The sequence below is a fragment of the Mastacembelus armatus genome, chromosome 20 (assembly GCF_900324485.2).
Source record: "Mastacembelus armatus chromosome 20, fMasArm1.2, whole genome shotgun sequence".
NCBI classification, from domain to species: Eukaryota; Metazoa; Chordata; class Actinopteri; order Synbranchiformes; family Mastacembelidae; genus Mastacembelus; species Mastacembelus armatus.
The window spans coordinates 8,891,161-8,911,289 of NC_046652.1; the positions used below are offsets into that span (position 1 = coordinate 8,891,161).

The 20,129-nt window shown below is 38.8% G+C and overlaps 1 protein-coding gene across 3 annotated transcripts in view; it reads left to right on the plus strand.

The window, feature by feature from the left end:
* plod2 (procollagen-lysine, 2-oxoglutarate 5-dioxygenase 2) overlaps positions 1 to 19,884 on the plus strand; it is a 30,595-nt gene extending 10,711 nt beyond the window's left edge. Inside the window, exons 3-20 of one of the 3 annotated variants that reach the window (XM_026292123.1) lie at positions 1,531 to 1,667; positions 3,719 to 3,882; positions 6,192 to 6,304; positions 6,401 to 6,464; positions 6,784 to 6,881; positions 7,736 to 7,837; positions 10,396 to 10,521; positions 10,631 to 10,752; positions 11,474 to 11,578; positions 12,509 to 12,634; positions 13,694 to 13,835; positions 14,647 to 14,709; positions 15,987 to 16,100; positions 16,381 to 16,446; positions 16,669 to 16,773; positions 17,960 to 18,106; positions 18,251 to 18,376; positions 18,926 to 19,884. In XM_026292123.1, coding sequence (XP_026147908.1) covers positions 1,531 to 1,667; positions 3,719 to 3,882; positions 6,192 to 6,304; positions 6,401 to 6,464; positions 6,784 to 6,881; positions 7,736 to 7,837; positions 10,396 to 10,521; positions 10,631 to 10,752; positions 11,474 to 11,578; positions 12,509 to 12,634; positions 13,694 to 13,835; positions 14,647 to 14,709; positions 15,987 to 16,100; positions 16,381 to 16,446; positions 16,669 to 16,773; positions 17,960 to 18,106; positions 18,251 to 18,376; positions 18,926 to 19,081 — 2,076 coding nt within the window. In that variant the 3' untranslated portion in view covers positions 19,082 to 19,884. Of the gene's footprint in view, positions 1 to 1,530; positions 1,668 to 3,718; positions 3,883 to 6,191; positions 6,305 to 6,400; positions 6,465 to 6,783; positions 6,882 to 7,735; positions 7,838 to 10,395; positions 10,522 to 10,630; positions 10,753 to 11,473; positions 11,579 to 12,508; positions 12,635 to 13,693; positions 13,836 to 14,646; positions 14,710 to 15,986; positions 16,101 to 16,380; positions 16,447 to 16,668; positions 16,774 to 17,959; positions 18,107 to 18,250; positions 18,377 to 18,925 lie in introns of those variants that run through there. The other 2 variants (XR_003294744.1, XM_026292124.1) reach the window with 2 other exon arrangements.
* The last annotated feature ends 245 nt before the right edge of the window (positions 19,885 to 20,129 follow it).

Genomic DNA, 20,129 nt, shown 5'->3' on the forward strand with positions numbered 1-20,129 from the left:
GTGTGTCTGTTCATCGGTTTGCATCAAGCTGTGCTGGGTTAAAGGATGATCCAGGAGATTTGGGTCCATCAATCCATGGAGTCTGGGCCTTCAAAAGTGTGTAATTCAAATGGAGCAGTTCCCACATCTATTAGCCTTTTTAGTTAAACAGCATATAAGACATCAGCTCACCTTCATGTGGCTGTTGATAGACATTTGCCCAACAAATTGTATTGTGCCTTTTTCTGTTGAATCAGTCATGATCTGCTGTAAACCAGTCCTATGCTCTTTCTTGTTTATAGTTACAAATTTCAAGTACTTATATAAAAGACTGTCATCGTGCTTAGGAATGTTATTGTAAATATTTCTTGTTAAGCAATCAATACTCACCTGCTTCCACATTTCTTGTTTTGCTTTGGCAATTAAAAAGCTCTTTAGCTTCTGGCTTATGTTGTGCACTTGGGTAAAATATATCAAACCATGACAGAATAATCTGGCCTGCTTGAACCCAGAAAATACAAGTGAGGTATCTGTTAATTCAGTTCTGTGGGAGAGTTTGCTGGCCTCTCATAATGCTCCATTTCCACTGTCAGATCATGGAGCAAGTAGCATCAGGACTGCTACCGGTTACCTGTTCTCTAGTCATTTTTCCTGAAACTAGCAGCACCAACTCATCACCAGATCCTGTCATTAACGCCACATTAGTTCTGGCTCAGTCAGCATTTGCCACTGACATTACACTTGCTCCCAGTACTGTCCTCATTCTTCATGCCCAGCCTGCCTTCCAGCCTGCTGCCCAGCCTGCCATCCATCTTACCATTCAGCCCACCACCCAGCCTGCTGCCATTCTGTTCCAGAAATGGCCTCCTTAGCCAACATATCATCTGGTCACCAGTCTGCCGACTATGCTCTGCTGTCTTCAACTCTACCTGCATTTCGAGCTGACCACCTGAAACCTGAGAGAGGTTTTCTGACTTTGCTCCTAACCTCCACATCACCCCCCTCCCAAAGGTTCCCATGGCAGTCCTCCACAATGGCTTGCGTATCTCACATCTGGTCCCACAGTCACCCACCTGAGTACATCTACATTGCATCTGGTTCTATCATCTTCCACTTTCCTCAAGCCGTGTTTAATGGCAAACCTTCATGGCAAGCCTGCTACGCTTAAAATTTAAAATGACAGTCTTCATCAAGGCCTGCTTCATGTGCTTCATGGTAACTTTAGCTCTCACCTGGCTCTGATTTATACAGTTTGTGTTCCACTATTTTCCAGCTTTGCTCCAAACCTCACTCTTTTTCATCCTTTTACACCAGTCCATGTGGACACCCTCTTTCTTTACCTGACTGTTCACAGATGTTTATCCCAGCACTCATATTACCCCAGCTTATGTTGTGCACTTCAGTCCAATTTACACATCTACCTATCATGGTGTGTTGAGTTCATGTTGGGCTGTACAACATCAACTTCCATTACTTGAAAATGTACAGCATTCATTTTTTAAGAGTCATTTCAATTGTGACCTGAGTTCAGCACCATTTGTTCTGTCTCAGGTGTTGGGAATGGGAGAAGCATGGAAAGGTGGTGATGTGGGTCGTTCTATCGGTGGAGGACAAAAAATCAGACTACTGAAGGAGGCCATGGAGGCTCTGGCTGACCAGGAGGATCTTGTTGTCCTGTCCGTGGATAGGTATGCTAAAACCTAAATACATTTGAACTTTTCTTGTTTTAATTACCTTTCCATGTTGGCATGGTTTTACCATCTTTAAGAGATCATCTTTGAGATCTGGCTGTCTTGATAATTTGGATTCAGGTGGTATTTTATTTTATGAAGTGAGAATATGCATTCAGAAGTAAATAACATACAGTATGTTATTTACCATATTTCTAGAAAGAGACATTCTTAAGAGATATGGCTATAAAAGAAGTGAAGTTCATCAGTCTGAATCCATATGTTTGCAGCCAGCACATGTAATAAAGAAAAAAAGAAGGAATTGTTATTCTATTTCTCCCTTGTGTGTGTTTCTTTCTTAGAGATTTTTTTTTACCTCTACCCCAAAATATGTTTTAATTGAGCTGATTTGGTTTAGCAAGGATATGAAAACATTTTCAAGAGATGCAAAACACTATCTGCTGTGTAGATCTGTAAATTAGAATTAGATCTGTAAAATAATGCTAGAAAGTGAAATAACTGCCTTCTGCAGCCACTCTTGCAGAGCATTGCCACATACATGATGAGGATAATTCTCACCTGCAGGTAGCTGAATTATGAGTTTTTAAGGACAATGGAAAGTTAATGTGAGTGATTTAGAATAATAACAGCTTTGCACACCATATATCATTGAATGGAGCAGAAGATGACGGTACTTACTGAACCGTGTCATATGAAAAATGCTGTAATTGTTTTGTGAAGTTGTCACACCCTTAAGACAGGTAATTGTAGTGTCATTATTTTTCTTCAAGAGGAAATTAATAGTGTAATAAACTGTACTCTGCTGTTGAATTGTGAGCCATTCAAATGTATTTTAACCTCTATAATTCTGCTGGTCTGCCATGGCTGTTTTGACAGTTTCTGCTTCTGATTTTGTCACAGCCTTACATTTTGTATTACATTCAATTTGTTGGCTGAAATGTAAATGCTATTGAGATTCATTCACTATGCTGTTGATGATCATCATTAAAAGCCACATCCTAGAAATAGAGACCATTACCATTACCATTCACAATAGGAATATGTTGCATGAATTAGCTACAGGCCTACATAAGTTACACTTGCTTTTTGTGTAATTTACTGAATTTTGTTGAAATTGTATAGTAATAGCTTTTGGAGTACACTGACTATTACTAAAGTGCATATTTCAAGGTTTTGTTTTTTTTTAATGAATATTTTGTCATGACTTGAAAGTCATTTTTACCTGTTACTTCTGGGGTTAAGAGACAGCAGCCACAGTACATTTATGAATATGTCATCCAGATGTGGAGCATAGCATACTGGTATTCTCATCATTGCTAGACTTCCCTTCTTCCCGGATTTAAGTGAGTTGTGTTGTCTAAAGGATGAGCATCTTTTCACTTTTCCTAATATGTAAACTGGTGTGTATAGTCTACAGGATTTTATTAGAATGGTCAAATTTAGGCTACTGTCCACAAAGACAATGGTACAAAAGTCTCCATTCGAAAAGGTGGTTTTATAGTCAGTGACTCTGGTGTCACCAGCATGAAGGAGTTCTTTTAGTTTTATAACTTCACACCTCAAAGCAGTAAAATGACCAGAAACATTATGAGTCTCCTAAAATATGGCATTTGAATAATAGTGTGCTTTTAAACAAGTTACAAGGACTATGGGGGTTTTTGTACTTCATTCTTTGCCTGTCACAGAACTCTATAGGCCACACATAGATACATCAGCACAAATTGTCTTTTTGTTGTGTTAATGTCTGGCAAAGCAGGACTGTCCCTTATCTATACAAATGCTTACTCAGGAATGTCTGGTGTTTACGTTTAGATTTCTGTCTTTCTTAACACCCTCTGATGCACCCAGGCACATTTTTGTGTCGAAGGAACATTAACGTTCCCATTGACTTTTTTGAAGGTGCATCAGAGGGTAAATTCCTAGGTTGTGCGTCAAAACCATGATAAAATATATTTGTTTAATAAACTGTCAGACACTCCCTAAAATGCAAAAGTGAAAAAAAAAATGATAATGATCTGTTGTATTTCATCTTCACTCCTCCCTTTTAGCTATGATCTTATCTTTGCTGGGGGACCAGAAGAGATTCTCAGGAAGTTCCAGCAAGAAAATCACAAAGTGCTTTTTGCTGCTGAGGGACTTATATGGCCAGATAAGCAGCTAGCTGACAAATACCCCTCAGTCCGCAGTGGCAAGCGCTACCTCAACTCCGGAGGTGGGTACCAAAACTTCAATATATGATCAAAGTCCAAAACTGCTGACTGTTGTTGAACATGTCACTTGATCATGCTATGGTATAGTATGCTTTGTTCGGATAAAGCAAAGTTAAACATCAGTTACTCAATAATTAGGTGACAAAAAGTAGACAGTAAATTGAACACAGTGGATTAGCAAACCATGCACAGAAATGAGCAAATCCAGTACATCGACTGCCAAACTGTTATGCCAAGTTTTGCGTGCCTGCCCAGAACTGCAAGACTTTATAATCATGAAATAATAAAATAATTTCAGTATTTGGGAATAGATTACTGGATATCTGTAGCTACTGCCACATATGTCCACTCCTTATAACCAAAATAAAAAGTCACCAGAGCTTAAAACCCAGAGCTTCTGTGGGTATGGTGGCGTTTAAATATTTCACCATCAGCTGTCATACTTGCTGGCTGAGGAGGAATTCAGGGGACTAAACAGTAATGCATTCTCTGTATTGGTTTCATGATTGGTGGAGAAACTTCTAGGAATGTCAACATACTGGTGTTAGTCTTTAAATATTAAACCATCAAACTGTTGTTATTATTATCTCTTGCTGTAAAATGGATTTATATTTTCCCTGTAAACTGTCACCTGTGAAGTATTTCCTGTGAACAGGATGTGACGGAAACCAAATTCATGTAAATATTAATGGTTGACTTTTTTTTCTTGGCCCCTTTTGTAGTCGTTTTATTTTTTATTTTTTTCTAGATTTCCTCTCCTGTGTTTAGTGAACTGCCTCAGTGTTCCTTGTCTAATTCCTACTTCTCATATTACCACCTACTTAAATTACATATAAAGATGCTTGTAGTAAGTAAAACAAAGATACTGAATGAGAAAAAAAATACTGAATATGTGCAGACATTTTAACCAAGGAATAGCTGCATGCTGCCTTCTTCAGGACACTGAATTACTGCTGTCTCTGTGGTCATCAGCCTGGTCTGACCTCCCATATTGGAGCCTAGCTGTCTCAGACTGATCAGAGACTTTTTTTTTAGCATCCGTTGTCACTGACATGACATGTGGATTTGTCTTGGCCCCTCAGATATTCCACAGTTTGTATAAAATTGTAGGTTTGTATGTATCACAGCTACTGCTCCAAGTGACTACAGAGGATGTTTTATAACATCTGGACACACTACTGTGTCACAGAGAGCACAGTGTTTTGGAGACAGAATCAAGATACAGTGGGGCTGTGCTTATGTTTTGCTGTGTGTGTTTATATACTAAAGGTGGCTCATTAACCACTGTTATAATAGTTGAAAGTCAGCACCTTAAACTAAAGGGTGTGGGATACAAGAGCTGCAACAACTACATTATGTCTTTCCTGTAGCTTTGCAGCCCAAATACTGTATACCAAGCAGAAAGGAGCAGTGAAAAACTGTGAATTATTCCAAAAGTACTGGCAAAAAAAAGTCTTCACTAGTATTTTCCAGAACATGTTGAGTTTAAAGCCACTGTTTTGCAGACAATGATTTTTTTCATTTAAATTTAATTCAATTTTTATTTTTTATTTATTTATTTATTTATTTTACTTTTTGGTACACTTTTTTGTTCCTGACATTTTAATCATGTCAAGTTTATCCATGGAGCTGTTTCTAGTATCTTGAGAATTTTTTGTAAATAATGGGAATGTAAAACAGCCCACACCAGAAACCTCTCCAAACCCTTTAATCTGTTACTGTGGTCAGTGCCCTTGAGCAAGAAAAGGAAAATGAGGACACGAGGAAACTTCAGTGAGAATATAAAATTAGGGTGAGATACAAGCACATGCTGTTCCAGACGTTGAGCAAGTTGTGTGTTGTGAGACAGTTATAACGTATAGATTACAGCTGTCTTACTGCCTATTATTGCACTTCTAACTGTGAGAAGAGAAAATCCCTGCCTGTTTCTTGTTTTCTTGGGACTAAAGCCAAAAATCACATTCCGTGTAAGGCATATGGGCTTCCTACAATGACGTTTTTATGCTGCGGAGCCAGCAGACACACTATAAGTGTTACCAACAGTCTGCTAGAATAAGACCATACTTTACTGTGATATTTTGTAAATTTCTAAATGTATCATTTATCTGGAAGCTCTTCCTCTGCACAGTATATTTAGATGCATATTCTAACTTGTTCTGTCTTTTCTGTTTTCTTATTTAAATTCATTTTCTTGTTGTCTACAAGGCATACTGTGAGCGTCACTTTGCCAGAGTCAAATTCCTCAGGTCTAACATACTTGGCTAATAAAGTTGGTTCTGAATATGTGTTTCACTCTGTTTATTACTTGCAGGTATAATTGGCTATGCACCATACATAAATAAATTAGTTTCTCAGTGGAACCTCCATGACAATGATGATGACCAGCTCTTCTACACTAAAATATACCTGGATCCTTTGCAAAGAGTAAGTATCTTGTGTTAATGGCAACACTTAACCTTATATGACTACAAATCATAGCTTGGATGACTGAGCAACTCTGTCTGGTTTCATGTCTCTCAGGAAACTCTAAATATGACTTTGGACCACAAGTGTCAGATTTTCCAGAACCTGAATGGTGCAGTTGGTGAGAGATCACATAAACTAAATTTTACAATTAAATATCCTGCTAAACTTTAAACTGTTTAAATATTCCAGCTATTTACATTGGCAAGTGAAAGGATGAAAAATTGGGCATTAAATAACTTGCAATGGTAGCACTAACCTGAACTGTATTGAATTGTACTGTTTTGCTCCCACACTGCGTGGAACATTGTATTTCTTCTTAAAACTTGCAGGCTTGGCAACATCCCCTGCAGCTTAAAAACCTTTGCAGCTCTTGTCCATATGGTATGTCAATTTTCAAAACCTGGCCTTAAATGTCTGGTTTTCCTTGTTTTTGGCAGATGAGGTGCTTCTAAAGTTTGGAACAGACCGAGTGAGAGTTAGAAACACAGTTTATGACACTCTACCAGTGGTTGTCCATGGCAACGGAAACACCAAAGTGAGTAAGAAATCATGTCCACAGGCACTCCTTATATAGCTTACTTATAGCCTGCTATACATACTTTTTGAAGTATTGAATTTTTCTTTCCTAAAGACAGATGAATACAAAAAACATTCAGTATCACAGGAAATATACATGTGATCCATGTGACATTTGGCAGACACCATGGCCAGTTTATTATTCAGTGAAGGAAAGAGGCCTGCTCAAAGAATATGTTAACGCTTTAGTCCATGTACTCCATTTTTTGTCTTCACCACCGTTCACTGTGCTCAGCTGACTAAAAAGTCGACTGTTCAAACAATACCGTCATCATTCTGCGGATTTGTTTTTTCCTTCCCCTAATTTTTCACAAGTCTCACTGCACCACTAGCCGCCTGCCTCTGGTCTTCTTTGGAAATTAACCAAACCCACCAAACTGTTGAGTCATTCTTCCCAGAGGCCTCAGCATTTGGAGGAGAAGCTCTTAATAGTAGATCACAAATTCTGTCCTAGCAGTGGTTTCTACTGTTGGAGCTGCCAAGCTGGAAGTCTCCCTATAAGTTTATTATTATTTTCCAATATACAGGCCAACAGCACTCTGGTGACAAATGCATTAAATGCTATGTCACTGTCTGTGATAAATAGTCTGTAAACAGTAGCCGTGGCTGATTGTTTAAAATGTGTGCAGAGAAATCACAATGAACAAAGAATAATTAGATGACTGTCAAGTCTGTTTCACTAGAAGTGACTTTTATGTGTATTCATATGGTCTTTATGAGAACTGCAAGTGAATCTGGAGTTGCTGTTTGAGCCTACAGTATATGAATCTTTTGTAACAGTTACTAACCTGCTTTAATTTCCTTTCTTTACAGATGTACTTGAACTACTTGGCCAACTATGTCCCCAATGCATGGAACTATGAACATGGATGTAGCCACTGCGATGACAACGTTGTGGACTTGTCACAGTTAAAAGTAAATTCTTGTCCTTGTGTTTGCTGTTTTTGACTCAGTTTTAAATAGGTGCTGTAGAAAGTTAGTGTCTTTTGACATAGGAAATGATGAACTATAGGTTGGTTTTCTAGCATGGCCCATCCATCTATCAGTGACACCAGGGGTGTCAAACTCAGGCCCGCAGGCCAAATGTGGCCCGCCACGTCATTTAATGTGGCCCGCGAGAGCATAAAAGGTCTGAGTGTCTAAAAAAAATAGGTCAAAAGCGTGCTTTGACCAAAAACTACATTTCCCACAGTGCCTGTCGACTGTGATACCCGCGAGGTAACGGCTCCCCGCCACTACACGGCAGGGAGCGTTTTTGAAGCAGTGCATGCTGAAGGTCTGTGAGCAGGTGTGTTCCGACCAGATACAGACTTTTAAAAATGTCAGTTTATCAAGAAACACCATCGCGGACCGAGTTACGGAACTAGCAGAAAACCTGGCAACACAGCTGGCCGAGGAGACACGCAGCTACACATCTTTTTCATTAGCTGTTGATGAAAGCACAGATAACACGGATCAATTTTTATTAGAGGCGTGAAGTCGGATCTCTCTGTCACTGAGGAGCTGTTGAACGTTTGAACAAAGTTAATGTCATAACTTGTGTTTGATTTTATTTTTCTTTATTCACTTGGATAGTTTGATCCTTGATTGATGGAGTTATCTGGGTTTCATAACCTGATAAATTAAAAGGATTTATATTATAACAGAGGAACGAGCAAACATATTTTTTCTGTGCAACTGTTATATTTGTAACTTGAATCTGGCCCTTTGAGGACAGCCATTATGCTGATGTGGCCCTCGGTGAAAATGAGTTTGACACCCCTGGTCTACACAGTCAGACTGGATCCCAGCTTGTCTCATTTCAACAGATAAGTTGGTTCTCCATGCATCCCCTTTCCAACAATAATAGGTTATTTGCCCATTGGTCCTTTTGGTCCCTTTTAAAGGCGCATAAGTGCCAGGGAAACTACTTGGGAAGAGGAAGCATTGCACTGCTGTGGTGGAGGATATGGCTTCTGGGGTTTTCAGAAGGTCTCATTTAAAGGGGTGTCACTGTCGACCAGGCTGCCTTTTAATGGGCTTCTCTGTATGGGTTTTATCCACAACTGTAAGTTAAAGTGGTTACGCTGAAAATTTGTTACAGAGTTCAGCCAAGCCTGGCAATGTATAGACAGCAGAAATTGCAGGCACTAGGAAATGTCTCTGGCTGTGTGGTTGCATCTGTCAAGAATGTAACCAGACTTTACTTCTCTTTTTCTGTGCAGAGCACTGGAGTATGATCTCAGCTAATCTATTCAAAAAGCCCTGTTTTTTGTCTGAAATGTTCATCTGAATTAGCTTAATAGAAACTTCAAATGTAGGAAAGAAATCACTGTCCAGCCACATGAAAGCATCTTTATGAATTTGCTCTCAGTGACCTTCCATAATGAATGTATAAAAGAACTGTGCTTTTCAAAAATAGTTAGTGAAGACATTTCATTCCACTGTGCCACTCTGTGTGTTTAGGACAGAGACTGCTGGCAGATCAGGTCATGTGGAAACACTGACCACACTGTGTCCAGGACTTTCTTCCTGGGTAAACCCAGACCACTGGCAGCCCTGCTTGGTTCTTTGTTTACACTGGATTTGGGATTGAGCTTGAAAAGACATTGTGCCACCACTAAGAACAATAATGAGCAAGACAGACCACTTCTCTGCCTACTAAAGCCTTGTCTTTTTTGTTGAAATTAAATCTAGGTGTTCTATCTGCTTTGATGGATAGCTTACTTGGTGGTTTAGGTTTTAACTGGCTTTTTTTCCCCGCTCCTTTCCCTTTGCTGCCTCTCCACTCCTCTTTCCGTAACAATTTAAGCTCACATTGGCTGGATACACAAGTTCCCCTTCTTGTGTCTGAAACACAGTCCTTGCGGAACTTGCAAATTAGATGGTTCTGTTCGGATCCCTTTTCATCCCTGGCCCAGACCTTCAGTGTAAACTGGTCAAGAGGATCAGTAGTCCAGACTAAGATGTGTGGGCTGGAGCTGAGTGTCATGGGAAAATGTTTCCTCCTCTTTTCCCTATGTCTCTAGCTTCATTTTTCCAAACAATCATTTTGTACATAGGCTGTCCTATGCCGTTAGTTATATTTGGCATCTGTGTTTGAGGTTATAACTCTTGTAAAGCTGTAGATATATGTGTCACTTTTAACGTGCTAAAATGTTGAATTTTTTTTTTAGATCAGTAACATCAGATGTCCTTGCCTGTAAAGCCAAGAATAGTCCAATCATTTTTGGACAGGTCGTGCTGATTACAAACGTAACCATGTGAAATATGTGACATAAGAGCATTGCAGGATCATATGAGTTAATTAAGAACACATACACAATGTCAAAGCAGAGAGATCATTTTGGTGGACACCATCTGAAGCAGCTGGACAGTTTGCTTATGTCTGGCAAGTGACCTCAAAACCTGCGTGATCTATGTTAAACAGTGTTGCATTACTAAAACACGTTGTTTGATCTAACATTAATTTATCTCTGCTCTAATCTAAACAGGAATTTCCAAATGTAGTGGTTGGCGTATTCATTGAGCAGCCAACTCCATTTCTTCCTGAGTTCTTCCAGCGGCTGCTGACTCTGGATTATCCAAAGGATAAACTCAGACTTTTTGTTCATAACAGTGTGAGTACACACAGCTGGAGCTGAAGGTTTTTTTCCCTCCATGTCTATCATACATGACTTCTTATATGTGACTTCTAAAGCAGTTCATTAATATTGGCTCTCCGTTCAGGAGGTTTACCACGAGAAGCACATCCAGGCGTTCTGGGAAGAGAATAGAGATGTGTTCAACAGCTTCATGGTTGTGGGACCAGAAGAAAATCTGAGCCAAGGAGAAGCCAGAAACATGGGCATGTGTGTATGCCTCTTCTCTAAATCTCTCATTTCTCAGAATGTGTGTGTAAAAAAAAAAGAGATAAAACCAGATTATGGCATTGGTGGCCATGATAAATCATATTCTTTAGAAAGCTTGCCTGTTGCCTGCTACAGTAAATCACTTTTAGAGTTTAAAAATTGTGCTTGCATGATTTCTAAGTGTCTATGTTTTGTTGCAGAACAATTGAGACATATTTTACATGTATTATGTTCATTCAAGTGTTCATTTAAAACATACAGTAGTATGGTTGGAATATGGTCAGCTAAATTTTTTGGTTTTTTACTTTTGATAATGTTAGTCAGTGTTAACTGGATTGTAGAGATGGGTGTAGTACTGTATATTGCAGTTAAATCGTATTGGGATCTCACTCTCATGGCTCAGTATTGGGTAGCAGTCTGTTGTTGCAGTGATAATTAAACAGCACTGCATACCTAAAAACACTGGTCAGGACAGCCATGTAATGAAAAATTCATGGTTTATTAACAGTCTCTAATCTTCCTAAATCGCATTATGCACCAGCGGCTTAAAGGTAGTTAGTGTGAGTCAGACTCTGCAATTCAAAATGACATCTTATACTTAGGAGCTGATAAATTTGAAGATGAGACTGTGATTACTTTCAACTATTTAAGTGACTATAATCAGCTATGGATTGAATAATCACTACTTTCTCTGCCCTGTCTGTGTTTTTGATTCCATTAGGGATGTTTGCCGGAAGGATGCCACATGCGAGTACTACTTCAGCATAGATTCAGATGTTATGCTCAACAACAGACAGACACTGAAGCTCCTCATTGAGCAGAACAGGTAATCATACAGTGATTGGGACAGAAGCCACAATGGAACCTATTCAAAAAACCTCCTTGGTAGTTGCTGTGATTATTTTGCCGTTGAATATATCCCTCAAGTGGCAAAACCACAGGAACACTGCTGGGTGAAAGCAGGTTAAAAATATGCTCGTCTGACTTCCTGTTTTTTCTTGGCCACATGGAAACAGTGAAGCAGACTATTGCCCTAACCCCAGAATGCCACATTGCATTATACAAAAAACAAACATGCAAAACCTTTTTTCCCTTCTGGTTGTGAAGAAAGCTTCCCATAAATTAGATGTCATTGTGGCTGTGGCATGGTATTGTGACCTGTCGGAGACATGCAACACAAAAGCCTTTCTAGGATATTTAAAGACAGCATGAGAATTCTGTAATAGCACTGAAACTGTGCAAGGAAAGTACAGACCTCAGCCAATCCATTTTATCATTAGTATACTGTAGTACAACCATTAGCATTGATATCAAACAATGCTGTAATATATGACTTTATTATTCTACACAGCTTTTTTTTCAAATACAATATAAAACAAATAAGGAAGAAAAAATATCTGGAAGACCTAAAAACAGCAATGGAAATGCACTGTGTTGCCATATATAATGCAAAATTAAAGAAGTAGCAGGACCACACTCAGGGTTAATAACAAGCTTGCTGCAGCATGTTCTTGTACTTGTTTGAATCCAGTCCAGCATGATGTACAGGTCTGGGTTGCATTATGTAATTCTACGATTTGTTCCTGACTTGGCAGCGATGATATCCTTCCAATGAGAGGTTGATCTCCTTGGAGCCCACTAGTTCTAATACTAAGATACAAAATGATTAGATGTTTGGCTGTCTGTGAGATGTCAATGAGTTTCATCTGCTCTGACAGAATTAGAATGTCTGCACTCCGCCTTTTGCTTCCCACAGAAAAATCATTGGTCCCCTTGTCACTCGTCATGGCAAGCTGTGGTCCAACTTCTGGGGAGCATTAAGTCTGGATGGTTATTATGCTCGGTCAGAAGATTATGTTGACATCGTGCAGAGAAAACGCATGTAAGTCACAAGTGCAATAAGGGTGCATACAGCTGTGGTTTTGCATTTTTATAGTTCACACATCTGCATGCAAGTATTATATCTCTGTGTGTATTTGCCAATAAATAAATCTTGTCGTATTGTGCTCAAACTGTAAATACCCATGTTTATCCATAAACAAGTCATGTAAGATGCGTTTGTTATGAGCTATATTCCAGAATGGCCATATGAACAGTCGATAAAACCACAATCAGAACTGAGTCCAGTGATATAGCACTGAGTACCAAAGACTGAGATGTTAAAAAAATCCATGGTCCAATTCGGTTCTCTTCTCTAGCTGACATTTTATAGGTTTGGAAATGAGTTAAAATGGCACCCAGATGGTGCAGAGGAACAAACATTCCCCCACCACAGTGGAAAACCATGTTTAATCACTGATAAACCTGCGGGAAAGAAAATAATGAGAGATTAGGTTCTTGTCGCTAATTATGTAGGGTGCCTACATGGACAGGGCTGGGATCTGCAAACAGCATGAATCTCCAGGCCATCAGCAGGAGTAGTCATGGCAGACACTGAAGTATTACACAACTTGTCCTAAATAAGAAGTAAAACAGCTTAATATTCAGGGGAAGAATTGGTGTTTTATTGCTTATCCTTATCAGTATTATGGGGGCTGGAGCCTACAGCAGCTAATAAATGCTGGGTTAAACTCTGTTCAGATCACTTTTCTATCACACAGCTGGCTGATAGACAAACATTCACACACATGAATCTGAATATGAGTATTAAACTCACATTGACATATACTCTAAGAAATTTAGAGTTATCAGTTAACCTAACCTGCATGTGTTTGGACTGTAAGTGGAAATCAGAGTACCCAGAGAAAAGCCACACAGACACAGGGAGAACATGCAAACTACACCCAGAAAGGCCGCAGTCGGCCACAAGACTGAACCTAGGACCTTTTTTCTGCTAACCATCGCTCCGCTATGCCGCCCTCTTTCAGTATTCCAAGAATGCAAATTTTAATGGCTGCTGCAAAATAAGCACTTCTTTTTCCTATTCTTTTGTTGTTTCTAGGGGTGTGTGGAACATTCCTTACATGGCACATGTATACCTTGTCAAGGGCAGTGTCTTAAGGAATGAGCTGAAAGAGAGGAAGTACTTTGTTCTGGAGAAGCTGGACCCAGATATGGCTTTTTGTAGAAATGCCAGAGAACTGGTAAGAAACGTCCATCTTTACGGAGTCATGTTTCAATATCGTAAACTTCTATGCATACGTTGTACTTCAGTTATGTAGTCCATAACGTTTGAATATTATCTCTTTAAAACATGTCTGCTAAAGGAAATAAAGTCACTAAAGGAATTTTATATGTAAAAAGTAACGTCTGTACTTACATACAGAAATTATTCAGTACTGCTAGTTTAAAATGCAATGAATCCTAACCCTGACAAAAGTCAACAGCTCAACAGAAAGCAAAGATGAAACTTTGGCAAGTATAAGTGGTTTGAAATGTCTTGTCTGTTATCAAGGCATGATCCTTCTCTGCTTATGGTTGCTCTTGGTGTGATAAGGTTTCTTGCACCACTTATATCCCATCATCCTTCACTTTCTCTTGCCCTTATTATCATATGACCGCAGACAGTGCAACCAGTTGCAATGCCTGGCTGGCTAGCTGACAAAAGTTGTCTTGTTTGTTGTTGCTCGTTTTCTTTCCACTTTTACATATGGAACTGTTTATTCAGCTGCACTTGCTGCCACTCATGTGTGCTCAGCACTAAACAGCTACCACTCCTGATCCAAACTGTGTACTTTTGGATTGTTCTGCCTTTTCCCCAGCATGTCTTCCTTCCATTATAATCCACAAAAACATCAGCTTCAGAGGGGATCTTGCTCCTTTTTCATGCAGGCGAATTTCCTCTCCTCCTGAGTTGCTCTGTATGTGACGTATAACTCAACTGTCACCCTGTCTCTTGTTGTGAAACAGTGATTTATGTTATATTATTTACATGATGCTTCTCCTTTATTTTAGACCAGTCACAGAGAAAAAGACTCCCCTTCTCCGGAATCATTCCATATGCTCAAGCCCCCAAAGGTTTCCATTCGTTTTGATTATTCTGCTTTGGGAAACATCCTTTTCCAATGGGTTAGCAGTCGAAAACCATTCCAAGCATAGGCTCATATTAGCATAGGCAGTTTCTATTCTTGCGCAAATGACTTGATTTAATTCAGGATTTATTGGCCTACTCAGTTTAATTCTGTAAAGTTGTTGATTTTTAGTAGAGTTAAAATTTCCTGTTTCATACTCTGCATTACATGCTTCAAATGATTTGAACATTACCAAGTACTGTTTTCAGATTGAGCGGCTATATTTTAACAAAAATATTCAGTTGCTTCCTATGTTGCTCACTATGTTTTTACAAAGAAAAAAAACAACAGCAGCTCTTTGGAAACTGATGTTGACCTTTTGTTTGTGATGAACTTAGGTCTAAAAGCTGGCTTGTGTAAGCTACAGAAAGACCTATTTTGTCCTGTTTTGTAATCGCTTCATGGAGGAGATCACGGAGGAGAAAGAAGGCTGGAGAGTCAGTCCACGTGCAAGTCCCCTGTCCTGATGCTTTACTCCAAACTGCCAAATCTCACAGCAAACACACGTAACCAGCTGCTCCCTTTAAATACACTGACTGATCTCAGACTAGGCTCAAAAAATAGTTCTTCACACTCATGTAAACCATCTGGTCCAAATCACAGCTTTCACAAGATGGTTTTATGTAGCTCAGCAATTTGGAAATTCAAACTAAGTGATTGCAAAACCATTATTACCATGACAATTACTATCACTTTTTTATTTATAAAGCCTAGTCTGATACAGATTTCAGAGTCTGTACACAGCATCCTCCCCATGCTTCACTATAGAGGGAATATCATTCCTGGATTTGCTTTGTCCCAAGCTGCCCAGCACCCCTCTCTTCCTGCCCCACCCTGTTCTGTTCCAAACCAATTCCCCTGCAGTCCCCGACCCATAAATAATCTTGGATTATTTATATGGCATCTGTGTCTGTTTTGATTCTACGTTAGATGAACATAATTGATTTCAGTGTGCTAAAACACACTTAAATCAGACTTTGTTTTAATTGTGCACACTGCTAGTTTGCCACAAGTAACAAGTTTTCTGTGTTTTTATGCCAGTGCTAACCAGAAATGAATGTTCAGGTTTTAAACATTTGTCATAATTATAACCTACAGTCAATTAATGTACTGTAGATTTGTGTTTTTTGTGGTTGTGGGGATATGGACCTGTTGTAAATCCTGCATAAGAGACATTACTAAGACGTTTCTGAAACTGACTGAACTTTTTCTTTTTTGCTGCAGGGAGTCTTTATGTACATAACAAACCGTCACGACTTTGGGAGGCTAATTTCCACAGCCAATTATAATATTTCTCATTATAACAGTGACTTGTGGCAGATATTTGAAAACCCTGTGGTAAGTCATTATGATCTCTCATTATTCTTCCAACAAAAAAAAAGAAATTTTATGAATAGTTGAGAAAACAGCAGCCAGCTGTACAGGTTATTAGTCATAATGGAAATATTACAGATGTGAGAAGTGCAGTGTTGAGAGTCATGACTTTATGGGAAAAGACTCCTGACTGATAAGACACACTAAGGTCTGTCCTGTAAGTGAGAATATTAGTTCTGTGGTATGCAGGTCAGCAAAGAGTCCAAAGAAATGTCTACTAATCTGAAATAATTTCTCCTTGCAGGACTGGAAAGAGAAATATATCAACCAAAACTACACTCGAATCTTCACTGAGAACTATTTAGAGGAGGTTTGTATTTACTTATTCACTTGATGTGTGTGTACATCTAAATGTGTTTGAGATACACTGTAGATTCAGACAGAGCGCCTCTGAAAGAGAATGGCATAATCTCATGCCACCATCTGTTTTTAACATATATCATCTGTGTATTAAATCCCAGTCACAACGACTGAAGGTGAAAGTATGATCCAGGTATATTCTTCGGTCTTTGTGGATGTGTGTATTTTGCAGCCTTGCCCTGATGTGTTCTGGTTCCCAGTCCTTTCAGAGAAGGCCTGTGATGAACTCGTTGAGGAGATGGAGCACTACGGTTCATGGTCTGGTGGCAAACATGAGGTCAGTACCTGTTAGCTAAGATTTACTGAACACAGAGCAGCAGCCAACACACATCACATTTTTCTGTACACATCTAGGGCAGACAATTTGTGCAGAATCACATAGCTGCCACAAACTGTCCTTAACTTTCTGATTAATCAATTACCCTAATTAGTTTGCTTAATTTTCAAATCCAGAGAACAGCCAGTGATGATGCTTTAGGTTATGATGAAATCTGCTGTATTTTTTAATATTTTCAGTATTTTCTCTATTGACTATTACAAAGTAATACTAATGAAAACCTTGTGACAATAAATCACCCCTCTATTACACATCAGCTATAGCTGCAGAAAATTCAGCTTAGGAAACACCAGGGCTCATCATTTTACATCATTTTACAGATAAAGCATTTTTAAAAATGATTCAGTAAGATTAAAAACATCCATGACTATTAAAAGTTATTGAGCTGGTCATATTAAATATGAACAATTTAGTGTCTTGTGGTGAAGTGTTTTTTTCATGTGTGTTCTAATTTGTCACACCTAGACACTATAAAAAAAGATAAATGCAAGGAAATAACCCTTTATGTTGCCCTCGTGTTGTAAACTTTATTGTAACAGCCAACAAAGTCTGGGTGAGCTGTTAAGTTCAAGCTGCTTCTCACACCATCGTGGAGGCGTCAAATTGTAGTCAGATGTAGTGACTGTAGCAAGTAGACCATTTTTCTTAAAGTAGTTTTTAGATTTTTTAATTTTATGTTTTTGTTATGCACCATCTCACCCATGACTGGTGTTTAGGGGACCAGTACACACATGCTTAATTTTATTATCATCATCTTCAGGTCCATCATTTAAATATAATGAAATAAAAAGGTTACGATGCTCTGGTTTATATTTATGGTGCCTAATTCATGTGGCCTGTTTTATGTAGGTTGAAATTGGTAATTAATGTGTCTAAAAGTTTGCCTGGAAGACTAAATACATGCAGATACTTTCACTAAGTCTGTTTGGGAAAATGCTGAACAAGATGGGTCATTAAGCCCCATGCAGTCAAACACCAGTACAGCCTGCGGTTTTAAAGACACACATGCATGCACAGACACATCATCACTTTGAAAACTGTGGTCACACACATTGAGGATGGTGGGCCGTTTGTTCCATCGTTAATCACACTGCAGTGTGCTTTGTTTTCGCTCCTATATTCTCAGGACAAGCGGATTTCTGGAGGATACGAGACCGTGCCAACGGACGACATTCATATGAAGCAAATCGGTTTTGATAAAGAGTGGCTACACTTCATCCGAGAGTTCATTTCACCTGTCACATTAAAAGTCTTCTCTGGATACTACACTAAGGTTAGTGTGACCTCATGAAGAAGTGACATAAAGATGAAACAGCAGAAAAGGTTATTTCTATGAGACATTTTGTTAGAAGAATTTGATGTTCTGTTATGAAATGAGTGACTTTATCAGTGGATTGGACAATTTTTTGGATTGCAGGGTTATGCTGTAATGAACTTTGTGGTAAAATACACACCTGGCAGACAAGCTTACCTGAGGCCCCATCATGACTCCTCTACCTTCACTATCAACATCGCCCTCAATAACAAGGATACAGACTTTCAGGTAAGGAATTGTATTAAGGAGAATTAGTCCTGCTGATGGAGCAGAACAATGGGTGGGTGGTTAGCACTGTTGCCTCACAGGTTCCAAAGTTCCTGGTTAGAAACCCATCAGGGGCCTTTCTGTGTGGAGTTTGCATGTTCTCCCTGTGCTTGTGTGGGTTTTCTCCAGGTACTCTGGTTTCCTCCCACAGTCCAAAAACATGTATGTCAGGTTGATTGGTGACTCTAAATTGCCCATAGGAGTGAGTGTGAGTGTGTGAGGTTGTTTGTCTCTATGTGGCCATGTGATGGACTGGTGACCTGTCCAGGGTGTACCCCTGCCTTTCACCCAAACAGAGCTGGGATAGGCTCCAGCAGGTCCCTGTGACCCTGGTTAAGGAATAAGCAGGTATACATGATGGATAGATAGATTGTTTTGCTGGTATTAGAGTGAATGACATTTTATCCTTACATTATCTTCCTCCCTAATATTCTTTATAATCCCATTGATTTATTGCACAAATGCAGTTTTAAAAGCAACGTACAAACACTGTCTGTTATTCCTATTTAGGGTGGGGGTTGCCGTTTCCATAGGTATAACTGCTCCATAGAGTCACCAAGGAAAGGATGGAGCTTCATGCACCCAGGACGACTAACTCATCTCCACGAAGGCCTGCCCACCACCAATGGCACTCGTTACATTGCCGTGTCCTTCATCGATCCTTGAACTGTCTCTTTATACTGTAAATTAATCTTCTGACTTTGTTTTGCTTCTTTCCATCCTGTTTGGTTTTCTCATTTGACACTTGGTGTCCCCGGTGCTTTGCAGATGCAGTTCTTTCTTGCAGTTGCTTTGAAAAAAAAATTATTATATTAAAGGAATCTCTCTCAAACAGAGCGTAGAGTGGATAAGGAAATGATAAAAATAATTTATATTTTAGATACACAAATTGAAAAGAAAAATATTCTTGCTGGGTACAGGGCACCTGTTCTAATTGGATAAAATCAGATTTAGATTCAAACCAAGATCCTAGCAAGAATTACTGGTGCTGTAGCTTCTCATCATTATCATATTCATTTAACGTTGTCATAGTAACCATCATTAATACACTGGTGGATTTGCTAGTGGTTAGCTGTACTGTGCTACTGACTATTGTGAATCCATATACACTTCAGGTAAAATGTCAATGAACACAGTTGTTAATTGTTGTATGTGTTTTTCCAGTTCAGTTCAAATCCCATTTGTGATTTTTATTAACTTAAAGTTTGATTTGTGCAGAGAAAAAAAAATCTATTGTTATTTTGTGTTTTCAGAAGAAACTAGACAGCAACACAGTAAGAATTCTTTTGGAATGAAGTTCAATATTATATTTTACTTGAAAAGCTTTTTCTTCAGAAATTGGCAACATCAAACCTTCCCATTTCTGATTTTTTTTTCTGAGAGATGTGTGTGAATGAGTGTTGAGACTCAGCAAATTAAGTGGTTTAACTTATTGTCAAAATTTAATAAAAGTCTTTATTAAAAACAAATCTTTTGTATGTTTTTTATATATATATTTATATATATATATTATCTGCATTAATTAAAACAGTAAATTTACATTCAAACATGTATTCTCCTGTTTGTACAACTTAAAATACTCAACAGTTCAATGACAAGAAAAGCAGTCTGCAAATTCTTCAAAGAGAAGCAATGCAGCATCTGGAAATGCTCACTCACAATAGCAGACAGACATTGTGGTATCACAATTATCAATTTGTCTTCCAAGTCTATG